At 45.9% G+C, this 12,736-nt stretch overlaps 1 protein-coding gene across 4 annotated transcripts; it reads right to left on the bottom strand.

The window, feature by feature from the left end:
- Positions 1 to 501: 501 nt before the first annotated feature.
- On the bottom strand, positions 502 to 12,532 carry ROGDI (rogdi atypical leucine zipper). 4 transcript variants are annotated; one of them, XR_795426.3, is made up of 12 exons: positions 12,463 to 12,532; positions 11,332 to 11,403; positions 10,263 to 10,345; positions 9,043 to 9,097; positions 8,291 to 8,371; positions 6,264 to 6,359; positions 3,943 to 4,041; positions 3,349 to 3,462; positions 2,553 to 2,602; positions 1,905 to 2,031; positions 1,190 to 1,359; positions 502 to 699 (listed from the first exon to the last, which is right to left on the bottom strand). XR_795426.3 is itself a non-coding variant. In XM_003210822.4 (11 exons), exons 1-11 carry the CDS (start codon positions 12,502 to 12,504, stop codon positions 1,318 to 1,320), a joined length of 861 nt encoding a protein of 286 aa, XP_003210870.1. In that variant the 5' UTR covers positions 12,505 to 12,532; the 3' UTR covers positions 502 to 1,317. The 4 variants fall into 4 exon arrangements, 3 of the variants coding, with proteins under 3 accessions (XP_003210870.1, XP_019476436.1, XP_031411744.1); XM_003210822.4 differs by having other exon boundaries at positions 502 to 1,359; XM_019620891.2 differs by lacking the exon at positions 1,190 to 1,359.
- Positions 12,533 to 12,736: the final 204 nt, after the last annotated feature.

Genomic DNA, 12,736 nt, shown 5'->3' with positions numbered 1-12,736 from the left:
AACCTTAGCCATTCTGTGATCTCTCCTTTTAGAGCAGAGAGCTCTTGATACCACTTGGAAAGCAACAAAATCCTACATCCTGTCAAGACAGCCTCCAATGGCCCTGATGTCCTGTACCCTGCTCTGCTTACCTCAGCTCACATGTAGGCTCCTGGGTAAGGTCCTCCAGTGATGAAACCTATCAGAAACACAGGCTGGACAGGGTGAGTAGCTGCCAAGCAGGCGATAGGCAATGCTTCCCCAGCATAGCCAGGCAGCTCCAAGAGCCAACTCAATCCAGTCACAGTACATACAGCCACTTCAAAACATGACTGTCAAGGGAAGTTTGGAGAAGGGCTTTAAATAACACTCAGGTCAGATGGCACTGACTAAGAGCTACAGGCTCTTAGGCTCTGTTCTCCAGGCAGTAATACAGCATGCACAACTAAAGCGCTCACTTGAAAAAGAGCACAGAACCTTTGGCAATCTTTATTTGCAGCAAAGACAACCCACAGGAGCATGGTAAGTCTGAGGATCTTTATTTCAGTTATCAATGGTTAGAGGGCTGAGTTACATCATGTAGCATTCACAAATAGGCAGCAAATCATAGTAACAACATGGTACTCACTTTGAGTTTAATGACAGGATGTGAGACTGCACAGCTGTGCTCAAGGTACCAAGGCAGCTCCAAAGGCTGGCAATGAAAATGAGATACCACACCTGGAAAAAAACCAAGTGGCCAGACTGGGGTTTAGGAAAAATAAATAACACAGATGATCACATTGATGCCAAGGAAAAAAGCTCAAATAGTAGCAAGTAAGAATATCTCCAAAGGGGAATAAGTAACACGGGTATGGCCAGAACAGATTGGAGAGAAAAGCTGAGCTAGTTATAACTGCAGCTGGACCAACATGCCCTGCACTTTTTGTGGTGTGTTAAATGAGTCTAATTTCAACCCTTCCCAACCAGCTCATAGTCCAGCAGTTAGTGATAGCACTGTGTGCAAATACTGTTACTGAAGGTGGTCGATCCACAGCTCCCCATCCCTTGTAAGGGACTGCTGTTTAATTATCAGAGGTTTGCAAAGCATAAACCACACAATGAAGATAGGTGGAAGCTCCCACTGAGCACATAGCATTGCTTGGTGCCCTGCTCATGCATTATTCCCAGACAAGGCTACCAGACATGTCTCCAGATCCATTGACCCTACCCTGAAGAGGACCACGAGGAAAGCGAATCATAGCACTCCTCACAGGCTGACCTGGACTCAACTGGCACACAGAAAACAAACAGGGAGACATTGGAAATGCTTTAAGGGTTTGGACAGTCCACAGGGAATTAATATGGCTTGTAGTTCCAGTAACTGGAGAAAACTGAGATCTGGAAAGCAAGAGAGAAAGCAGTTAAGCTCCTGAAATCCCTCGACCATAGAAGAATGAGCTTACAGTAAGTGCGAAAAGATTGAGCTTTACAGTATTATCTAGCACTGTGCTGCAGAAAGACAGATTTGCTGCTGTTGTCACTAAAGAGGCTTAGAGCACACTGTTATTTGCCAAGGTAGCAGCCAGGTCAGCTGCAGAGCTGGAAGTGAAGTGAACTTTGTACTACTGGAAACCAGCTTGCTGGACAGGTTTCCATATCTCCCCAGGACACTGGCATTTCTTAACATCCACCTCACGACTAACACAAAAACTTTGACCTGCTCCTTTCTGTCTAGCTCAGCAAACATCTGCCACGCTACATTTACCCCAGATGGCTGTCTGCTCGGCAGCCACAGCCAGCTCCTAGGCTCCAGAGCGCTGACTCACTGCTTGTTTTCAGTCTGTGTACCAGCTGTACAAAATATCTCATCAGATTTTTAGGATATCTGAGATTCCCTCGAAATTCAGAGTTATAAAACAAAGCTCCTTCTCTAAGGCCATTACCTTGTCCTTCAGTTGCTGGCAAAGCTGCAGTGAAACTGTGAAGAAGACAAGAGCATCATTTAACCATGGGACAACACACTCCATTTTATGGACATGGCTGACTTCATACCGCTGGTTGCCGAACTCACTGGATAGGGTAAAAGAAGAGCACAGCTTCACACACAGCAGCACAGAACACAAAACTCAACTGTCCTCCATTCTCACAGCAGGAATCAGAATGACTTCTACATTTAAAACAGCAGCTGGCAAAGTTACAGAACACAAACTCTCAGTTTACCTCCAGCAGGACTCAGAGTTAAGCACAATTTAATAGGGTTCAGGTAGAAACATTATCACTTTCCAGAGAGATGCACTGCAGGAAATGCAGGTGGCCATACCAATAGTCTGATGTTCTGGTGGCTAATGACTCCGATGATCTCTTGCCAAACTCGTGACATTCTATGGGTAAGCTGAATCCCAAAAAGCCTTTCTCACAGTCATTAAAGAAACACTACTGCAGGTAGCTGTGCAATTACAGGTACAGCCACAGCAAATTACTCAGTTTAGTTTTTCCATTTAAACAATCTGATGAGAGCATCTGATCCATTTGGACCTTACCCTCTGCATCCTCCTATCACTGCTACACAGCCTTGTAGCAACTGTACTTACAACATGGCTCCAGGGTTGTGCAGAATGGATCCTCCAGCAGGCTTGAAGTTCTAGGAGAAGGCAAAGGCAATTAGTATTTTGAGGCAGTAAAATATTTTGAAGACCTATAAGATGTGCAAATCAGTAGCTTGACAAAAAAATCACCTGCTGTATACGTCTGAATACTTTGTTCATGTTGAATCCATGCCACTTGATCCCATTTTGCTCCTTTAGAAAAACATTCTACACAGTGGCTGAATCCAATTTAGCTCCAGATTATACAATCACAGAAATAAGTTCCCTCTGAACAGAATATCCAGAAGAAAAGCAGAAAACTGATTTTAGGAAAAATATCCTTATGGAAGGACTGTATTTCATTAACTGTAAGAGTTTAATTCTATTTTTATGGGACATCAAGTTGACCCAAATATACTATGTTAAGCAGAAAAGTAACCACCAAAACCCTATTCAGAAAACCTAAGATGTGACTTCAGTATAAAATGCAATACTACAACTATGCCCTTCCAGAACTATGTAAAAGTTATCCAACTGCAAGACAAAACACTGCCTGGCAAAAAATAATTATGACTTTCTCCAGAGCACTGTTATTTTCCACTTGGCTAAAGAGCCATGCCATGACCTAGGTTTAGAGCCAGTGTTTTGGCTGTAGTAGACCAAAATACAGACACAATACCAGTCACCATGATTTCTACATTATCTTATGCTTATTACAGTGCACTATGTAACAGTGTGATCTCCTCACAGTAGGAGGGAAGGAGAGGTAAATAAACAAGGCTCAAGAAATGGCAGGCATCACCTTGGTCGTGCTGGGCTGCAGTGCATGGAGTTGGTAGACAGTCAGGCACAGCTTATTCAGATTTATATAGAAATTCACAAGAATGTCTGGAGGCAGAGCAGGGCTGAACATTTTCTGGTGAGAAAAAAAGTTGTTTTTTCAATCAGTGAACAGTCCATTATTTCTAATGCTACAAAATCACTACTTTTCTAAGCTGTACAGCAAGTAGCCCATAGTGTGAGATATGACAAAAGAAACAGATTGAGCAGCATGCATGTAATGGTTGTTCCTCCTGCTGCATTTGATCAGATGGTGTGGGCATGACTGCTGGTGCCAAAAGAGGATGGAATAATATTCATAAAAAGAAATGATCCCTGGACAACCTTCCTGGGCAGGGAACACAACTTCTCCTTGAGAAACAGAGTCCTCACACTCCAAGGGATATAGAACAGACAAGAACTAAGAGCTCAGGGCACTTCATCTCTCTCCCTTTCTCTCCCATGCCCACGAGAGGCTTCAGAAATCCATTCCCACCAAAATGCAGCACAATATCCTGACCACTGCACGCTACCAAAGTATTTAGACTATCAAAGATTTAGACTACCACATACTTACTGTGAGACCACTAGAGGCAATTTCTGGAAGAGTCAGAATGGCTGGAGTGGTGAGTCGATTCCGTGCTCTTGAGAGCTGTAACATCACAGCATCCATAAGCTGGAAAATGACAGTACAGTGCTGAGTGGAAAGTCAGGGACAGCTCTTGATAACATGCTGCAAAAGGCTGTAGGATTCTGCCAGTGTTACAACCACCCTCTTCCACTCAAGAATTCAGGGACTTGGGAAGATGTGGCTCCCACAAGGACCAGCAGACAAAAGAACGTGGTTGGATACAGGCTGCTGGAAAAGGAGGCATTGTGGTCTCTTATAAACTCAAGGTAACAGGATGACAATTCCCATTTCCTCACAAATACCAATCAATCAGCAACAAATACAAGGTTCTGGCAATGGTTGAAATCGTAAAGCAAGACTCATACAGTGAAACAGCACCATGCTTACAGCTGCGTTAAGTGCTGGGAGGAGATCAGGAAAGGCAAGGCACAGGTGGAGGTGCACTTGGTTAAAGCTGTGAAAACTAACAAGTATACAAGAATAACAAAGAAAGGTAACTTGTTCTACCCCTCCTCATCTTGACTGAGGTGACACAAGACCAAGTGCAAGGTCCTGAACCCAGGTTAGGGGAACCCCAAACATGAATGCAGACTAGGCAATGAGTGCATTGAGAACAACCCTGTGGAGAAGGACCTGGCATTATTGGTAGACAAAAAAACTGATCCTGAGCTGGTGCTCTGGGGCACCCAAAGAAGGATATGGATCTGTTGGACTGAGTCCATAGGAGGAAGCTCAGAGGGCTGAAGCACCTCTCCAATGAAGGCAGGCTGAGAGAGTTGAGGCTGTTCAGCCTGGAGAACGCTCCAGGGAGCCCATACAGCAGCTTTCCTGTGCCTAACGGCGGCCTAGAAGAAAACTGGAGAGGGACTCTTTATCAAGGAGTGCAGCAATAACACAAGGGATAATGGCTTTAAACTAAAGGCGAGTAGATCTAGATTAGATATCCAGAATAAATTCAATGCTATGAAAGTGGCAAGGCACCAGAAGAGGCTGCCCAGAGAAGCTGTGTGTGCCCCATCCTTGGATGTGCTGTGAGAAATAAGTGTTTAATGATAGAGACTGAAGAGATAACTATTCATTATAAGAACAAGTAGGGAAGATGAGATTAATTACTGATGTCACAAAAGTATCCACAGCTCATCATAAGCTCTTCTGAAGAGCAGATATTCAAGAAAAAAGCAAACCATATTCCAGTTTCCCTATTGGCCACTTCATGAGTACAAGTACTGAATGCCTCCTGACCCATTCATAACCCTATAAGAGCTAGAGCAGTACAGAACCAGCTCATTGTGGGTCCAGTTCTGCCTGAAACATCACAGTTCAAAGGCTCTATTCAGGCAGACTTCCTTTTTCAGGGAAGTGGGAAGCAACACTTGTCTGTTGCAAAGTTACAGCTGCTAAAATGAAGTTATTTAAAATCTTGACTAATTTCTCCCCTCTCTTTCCACTCAAAATTAAAAAGGATATTGATAATAAAACTGTGTCTTCCCTATCAGCAGCCCTTGTGCATACATATAGCAACTAAAAAAATTTAGCTGAATTGTTTGATACATTCTGAGTTCTACTGAGTAAAGCCCAACCTCTGGTCCAGAGGGCATGTCCAGACTGGGCTGTATCCCACACAATAGCTGGTCTGTATCACAGAGGTATCATTAGCAGCAACTGGAGAAGCCATTTTCAAATCATCTGTAAATCCTGTTACCTTTTATTTGCTACAACTGCATTGTTTCTTCTCCTCTCCTCAAGAGCACTGACCGACAGGGAAGAGCATGATTGATCTACTTCTTTAGAGGATTACACAGCCCTGAAACAAATTACCCAAAGAGGCCAAGGAGCCTCCTTCTCCAGAGACATTCAAATATTCAAAACCCACCTGGACACTTTCCTGTGCAACTTGTCGTAGGGAACCTGTTTTAGATGGGGGTTGGGAGATCTCCAGAAGTCCCATCCAAGACCTGTGATTCTGTGATAACTGCATCACCCAAGAGAGGCTCTCTCACAGCATCACTGCTGTGCAACCAGGCACTGACTGCTCAGATTACCATTCAGTGTGACTTAAAACCTCGTTACTGGTGCTAGATTGGTAATAGATTCATATCAAATATGAAGTCACACAGATACTCCTTGACACTTCCAGTATTAAGAGACAAGACAGTAATGTGCAGTAAGTACTCCCCCTCCCCAAAAAAATAAAAAGCAAACAAACAGAGGGAAGAAACATGAGAAACATGCATACTCCAACTCAGCTAGAGTGCTTTTCTCCTCACCTTAAGAACCTCTGAGCCTGTCTTGAAGTGGTAGTTTACATCTCTGTTCATAAGCAGGTAAATTGCTTGATTAACATGGTTTCTAGCATCCTGGATCTGCAAAGGTACAAATGTAGCAGCATTAAAGAAGCATTCTCTGTAACATACAAAAGAAAACCATTTCCCCATCTCGTTGGGAGTCATCCAAGAAAATGGTGACTTCTCAAATGCCATTTTTCTGTTACTACCAGATACTTGCCAACACAGATCTGCCATTGCTGTCCAGATACATTACTATATTGTTCACTGGACATACTAAGCACTCTAATAGCTACACCATGAATTGTCAGTAAAAATACTGCTGCTGCCCCAAAGGAACAGAGACATCAGACACTCTGATCACAACATTCAAGCATGAATTCTCACTGCTGACAGCACATGGTAGAACTCAGTCTACCATCACGAATAATGATTTCTCCCTTAGAGCTAAAACAAATGACAAATGCAAAAGCCCTCTAGTCGCTGGAGACTGAAGGTTATTTCCAGCCTCAAGAAAATGCCATTGTGCTGCTTGTGTGGAACTTGACCAAACACAGGAGACAGCTAGCCCAAATTTCTCTCACGTAAGACTGCTTACAGCTGAGAGACAACTATTAAAGCAAGCTCTGTAGGTGTACCCCAGTGTTTTCATTGGCATTGGAGGTTACAGAAAGGTAATATTATAAAATCCAGTGACAGTTTGTACAGAGATTCTGTATGCATTTGAACTATGACATCTCTAAAATGCCACCACTTCCAGCCTTTGCATCTCCCAAGTGCTTCTGTGCAAACAACACGGCTCCTGGCAGCACTGACAAACTCAGCAATACCAATAATGCCATTACAGGGACTTGCTTTATTTCTATTTCCCCTTGATGCTGCTCTCTTTTCTAGTCAAGTTCTGTGCATGTGCTTGTGTTCCTCAAAACCAGACCCAAGCTGCTATTTCTTACCCACGGCTTTACCCCACTCTGCACAGAAAAACAAAACTCCAACTGGCACCACATGCTAAGGGAAATACAACACTTCAAGATCCTCAATTTTAACCCAGACAGGACAAAGGTCTCCACGTAATTACAGTAAATGCTTCTACACAGAAGCATTCCACATCCACATTCCACATCTTAACAACAGTTCAGCATAATTTTTCCAAGTGAATAAAGGTGTTAGCTGGCAGAAGCCCATCAGCCACAGAACAGGACGGACTGTGGAGTGTTAGCACCAAAGCTCCCTTCCTTCCTGTAAGGCACAAACAGTTTATCTACAATCCTGGCTGGCTGAAACACAAAGCAAAGCACAGCTCAATTCAGCATCAACAACTCGAGCACACAATTTTCTAGATTTTTACAAAGTTAGCAGGCAGAGCTTTCACTCTGTTGCCCAAACAGTCATTGCAAACTGCACTCCAGGACCAAATACACCAACCACGTAGAAACATCCAAGCCATGGCACAGGAAGGTACACAGCATACATCTTCCTTCAACCTTCTTCAGCTATGACAAGTAATTGTGGGAAACCACACTTTCAAGATCAGGCTCTGGATGAGGTTCTGAAATCAAGTATCTCTCAGCAAAACGGGGGTAAGAGATTCAATATTGAAATCCTTAACTGAGGAACCTCAGCTATGCTACAAGGGCACAGTGCAGTGACAGCTGTTCTTAGGATTAAAAAATGCTTCTGTAAGACACTGAAAGCAAGTGACCAAACCAGCTCAAAACCTTTGAAGTTGCTCTCTGTTCTGCTTGCCTGGTCTTTAGATCCAGTTACATGCTGCACGTACACTCTAAACACTCCTTTTAAAGGATTATGAGCTCTATATAAACAGCCTTCAGATTGGTGGTGTTTCAGGAACAAGCAAAATTCACTTCTTGCTCTCCTAGCACCATAATTCAATGTAAATGTACGTTTCCTCCCTTAGCTTTTACCACAACTTAGGATGGAATAGTCCTTACTGAAAGAAACGAGGCAGCAGATGCTGCAGAGGGGTAAACTTACAAAGTTAACAGTACCTGCTGCAGTTTCCACTGCTTGTCTTCCCGGAACGCAAAATGCAGGAGCTGATTACTTCTGGGCATTTTCAAATTAAGGTCCTTGAAGAAAGAAGCAAACACATCAGAGCAAGCAATCCCCACATGCAGAACATAGAGGCTGCCAATCCATTCTGCCTCTCACACTACCTTGGCAAGCTGCTAAAAGCCATTCCACCATGGTCAGAACATCAGTCCTTTTCCGAGATGATGTTAAAACTACAAATAAGCTGAAGGGAATTTAGCATATCAAGAACCAGGCAGAAAACACCATCTCATCTCCAAAGTCTTCTCTCAAGAGAGTTTGAAATTACAACAGTGCAAGTAGTAAAGGCAGAGAATCCCCATAAAAGCTGACTGCACCAACCACCATAGGAATTTTAGTACCACGTGATATGACTACCAACAAATACCTCCATCAATTATGCTTCTTTCTTGCAGCCAAACAGGTAAAACTTTTGCAAAAAGTTCCAAGTCTAAGGGTCTATATGGTCTAAACTACAACCAAAGACATCTCTTATCCACTGCCAGTTCAAATGACATCAAGACTGCAGTGGTATGCCATTGAGGGGGATGGTTCAAAATGTTGGATCTTGAAAAATTTCAACAGTCCTTGAAACATTAAGGATTTAAGGTCTATTAAGGAAGACAAAAAATACTTATTGATCACTTTTAAAGCATAGCAACGAAGACCTCTCCCACATCTCTTACATACAAAGCATGGATATACTCACAGCTTGACACAAGGCATCTCCTTGCAGTGTCAACACTCCTTTTACCTGGTCCATGCTGAAATGAAAAGAATGAGAAGAAAATCTGGGTAACACAGGTCACAGGAGACAACAGACACCCACACACACTGCCAGCAGAGCATTGTCCCTCCCCAGGCCATGCAGCCAGCCACGGTCCCCTCCTGCTGGGTGCAGGTGAACTCTACAAACACATTCAAATCCCCAGTTCTTGGTGTTCTGCCATACACTATGCACCACCACACCCTGCCTGCCCTACCTAAAACATCACATTCTGTTCCAAACAAGGTTTATTTCATGTGTCACCTATCAACACTTTGGTTCCTTTACAAACAAAAAAAGCATACCCCAACCCGTTCAAAGGTCCTGCAAGATGGCTCACACCTCCAGCAAACAGTGGGGGAGGACTGAGGTGCCTGGGCTGTAAAACTCAGTTTCTCCATACCTTATATATTAAGGTGCTTCAGATTTGTAGTTATTAAGATCTACCTCGGAAAAATGAGGAATAAAAGCTAGGCTCACTTTAATGCTATAAAATTTGAAGACTGTGACTTTCAAAAAACAGGAATGCTGCACCCTTCTTTGGTGCTCGCCATGCTGTCTCTAAGCAGCAAGGTACTCTGCTTTGCCCATGGCTTGTAACCCTGCCAAGGCGCAGACATTCAAACAGAGGACTATGCCGTAGATCAAAAAATGGACAGCTATTTCAGAATTACAATCCTGAAGGACCACATACAAAGCTCTGTTTGTTCTGTGTCAAGGAGATTTAGCATTGTTGTCTTAGAGAGATTACAACAATGATTAAGATTTGTCCAAGGTCGAAGTCAGAGCAGGTCTTGTAGGTTCAACTCTCAGAGCCCAGAATCAAATGCCCCTTGGTGAGAACTGCTGACAGCAGTGCACTGATGCAGTACACCAGCATGCGGTCAGGGATCAACAACTGTATTACAGAGTCAGTAGGAAGCTGCAAATGTCCAGTCAAGACAGCCCCTGAACATGAATACAGACAGACTGCTAAAGTAATCTGTCATAAGAATTTATTTTTCCATAAGGCAAAATCCCATACTGAATGAGGCCCCTTTACTTCAGCAGTGCCATGGGAACTGTTCCCAAAGACATTTGGGAGGTAGCATTCCTTCACCACCAAAGGACAGAAAATGGCCCCACAAGGGGAGAATCACGGCTCCAGCAGCAACACCACTTACCCTGCCACACTCAGCACGAAGCTCTCCTGCTTGGCTGCTCCTTCCGAGCCCCCCGCTGGCAGGGCGAACCTGTGGGAGGCCTCCTGCCCCAAAGAGAGAGCAGTGAGTGCTGGAGCCCCCAGGCCTGGCCCACCTCAGCCTGGGCAGAGGGCGAGGCAGAACAATACCAACAAGAGGCTTGGAGCAGTGCAGTCACTTCTGTGAGCCTTCAGCACCCTGCCCAGCAATCACAAGAGAACAGAGACATCCCCCGACTCTTGTCTGGGCACCAGCATGCCATGGCTCACCCCAGAGTCACAGCAGAGCAGAGCTGTCCACTGTCAGAGTGCCACTTCATGCGGCTTCACAGTCATACCTGCAGAGCTCTCCCACAGCAACCCCCAAAGACCAGCCCTTCTGACTGGTTATACTGGCCACTGACTGTCCTCAGCTACCCCTCATCTTTAAAACTAAGACGTTCTTCAAAAGCAGTACAATATATACAGATACTGGAGATCATCTTCACCCGCTATTGGGCCATATGCCACGTCACAACTACAATCTTTCCTCCTTGGGCATCTTCCTCCCATCATGCCCTCATATTTGCCCCTGCTCTTGCATCACCCACTACCCCCACCTGAGCAGGTGATGCAGAGAAGTGGTATGTTGGGGGAAAAGTGGGCTCAAATAGGGAGGGCACGTGTGCAAGTTACTGCATGAACAGAAGCTTGCTGGCTAAAGGTTAGCATACTGCTTCCTGCCCTCACATGGCAGATTTCCTGAAGATTCAGATTCTCTGTTCTGAAAACATTCATGCCCCAAGCAATAGCCTGGGACACATGCCTGGCTGCTTCCACATGTCCTTCCAGAGCATGGAGCATGGAGGACGCTCCATGTCAAGAACAGAGCATGCTCAGAGAAAACAGCTTCACTGCCTTATGGAAAAGCCAGACAGCAGGCAAACCTTTGGGACAGCACAATAAAAAGCTGATGGATCTTTCTGTACACTCCCTACTGAGATTTCTCCTCACAGCAAAGAGCAAACAGACAAACTCACAGCGCAGAGGTGCATGAAACACATTGCCCTTACCTTCAAAATATCCTGCAGTTGTTTCAAAACAGCATGGACCTCTTCCTGTAACAGCCATTTAAACTCTTCTTCCTACATTGTGGAAAGACAGCGGCAGAAGCATTAGAACTATTTGCCAAACACTGGAAATAAACTGACTGTTACTGACATAAGAAAACGATGTAAGTTGTAAGTAAACTGCAATGTGTGTTAAATTTGCATCATGTTATTAGGAGAAGAAAGATCTTTTTTCTGCTGGATGTGTTCAGAGGCCTTGTTCTCTTCTGCTCCACCCCAGACAATCAATTCTCCACATTCCTGCCCTGACTTTAATAAAACAGAATTTGCACAAATCATTGCAATAATCACACCATTAAGAATCACAGAATCATTAAGGTCAGAGAAGACCTCCAAGCTCATCCCGTCCCACCATCCACCAACACTGCACACCGTGTCTGTCACTGCCACATCCCCAGTTCTTCAACACCTCCATGCACGGTGACTGCAGTGATTCCCCAGCTCCCCGTGCAGCCCATCGCAGTGCCTCAGCACCCTTTCTGAGAAGCTTTTTTCTGTTATCCAACCTAAAACTCCCCTGGTGCAACCCGAGGCCGTTCCCTCTCATCCTATGGCCGTTACACGATACGGGCAGGCTGAGAGAGTTGGGGCCGTCCGGCCTGGAGAACGCTCCACTGAGTGCAGATAGCAGCTCTCCTGCGCCTAAAGGAGGCCTAGAAGAAAGCTGGAGAGGGACTCTTTATCAAGGAGCAGCGATAGCACAGGGGGTGACGGGCAGCTCTGCTGCACGGCTCTTCTCCGGAAGAGCTGAGCGCACAACGACTCAGGGCTCCGTGCCGTCGGAGCGGGCACCTCCGCCCTCTGCAGCGATCTCTGTCCTCGGGGTCCTCGAGGGCAGGGACCCCCAGCAGCCGCCCCGGCAGCTCGGACACGCGCACGGCAGCGGCTCTCACACGGGACTGCACCGCACCCGCCCCCCGCGACCCCCCGCAGCTCGGCCCCGTTAAAGCGCTTCGAAGGGGCGCCGCCGGGACAGGACGGGAAGGGACGAAGCCCCGCGGCTTTACCCCGGTGCTGCCCCGCTGCCGGTGGATTCAGTCATCGCGGCGGCTCCGAGCCCCCGCCCGCACTCACCAGCACCGCTCGCTCCGCAGAGCTCACCATGGCCGCCGCCATCCTACCGCCAGCCCCACCCCCACCTCCCCCATTGGTTGTCTACCCCGCCTCCAGCCCTGCCCACGCCACGCTCTATTGGCTGTCGATCTGTATCCAGCCCCGCCCCACACTCCCTATTGGCTATCGCTCCGCAAGGAACCCCGCTCCCTCCCTCCCCTATTGGCTACCGTCACGCGCCCAGCCCCTTCCCTCTCTTATTGGCTGCCGTCCCTCTTCTAGTCCCGCCCTCCGC

The sequence above is a fragment of the Meleagris gallopavo genome, chromosome 16 (assembly GCF_000146605.3).
Source record: "Meleagris gallopavo isolate NT-WF06-2002-E0010 breed Aviagen turkey brand Nicholas breeding stock chromosome 16, Turkey_5.1, whole genome shotgun sequence".
Lineage (NCBI taxonomy): Eukaryota > Metazoa > Chordata > Aves > Galliformes > Phasianidae > Meleagris > Meleagris gallopavo.
This window is presented reverse-complemented; position numbering and strand designations above follow the sequence as displayed.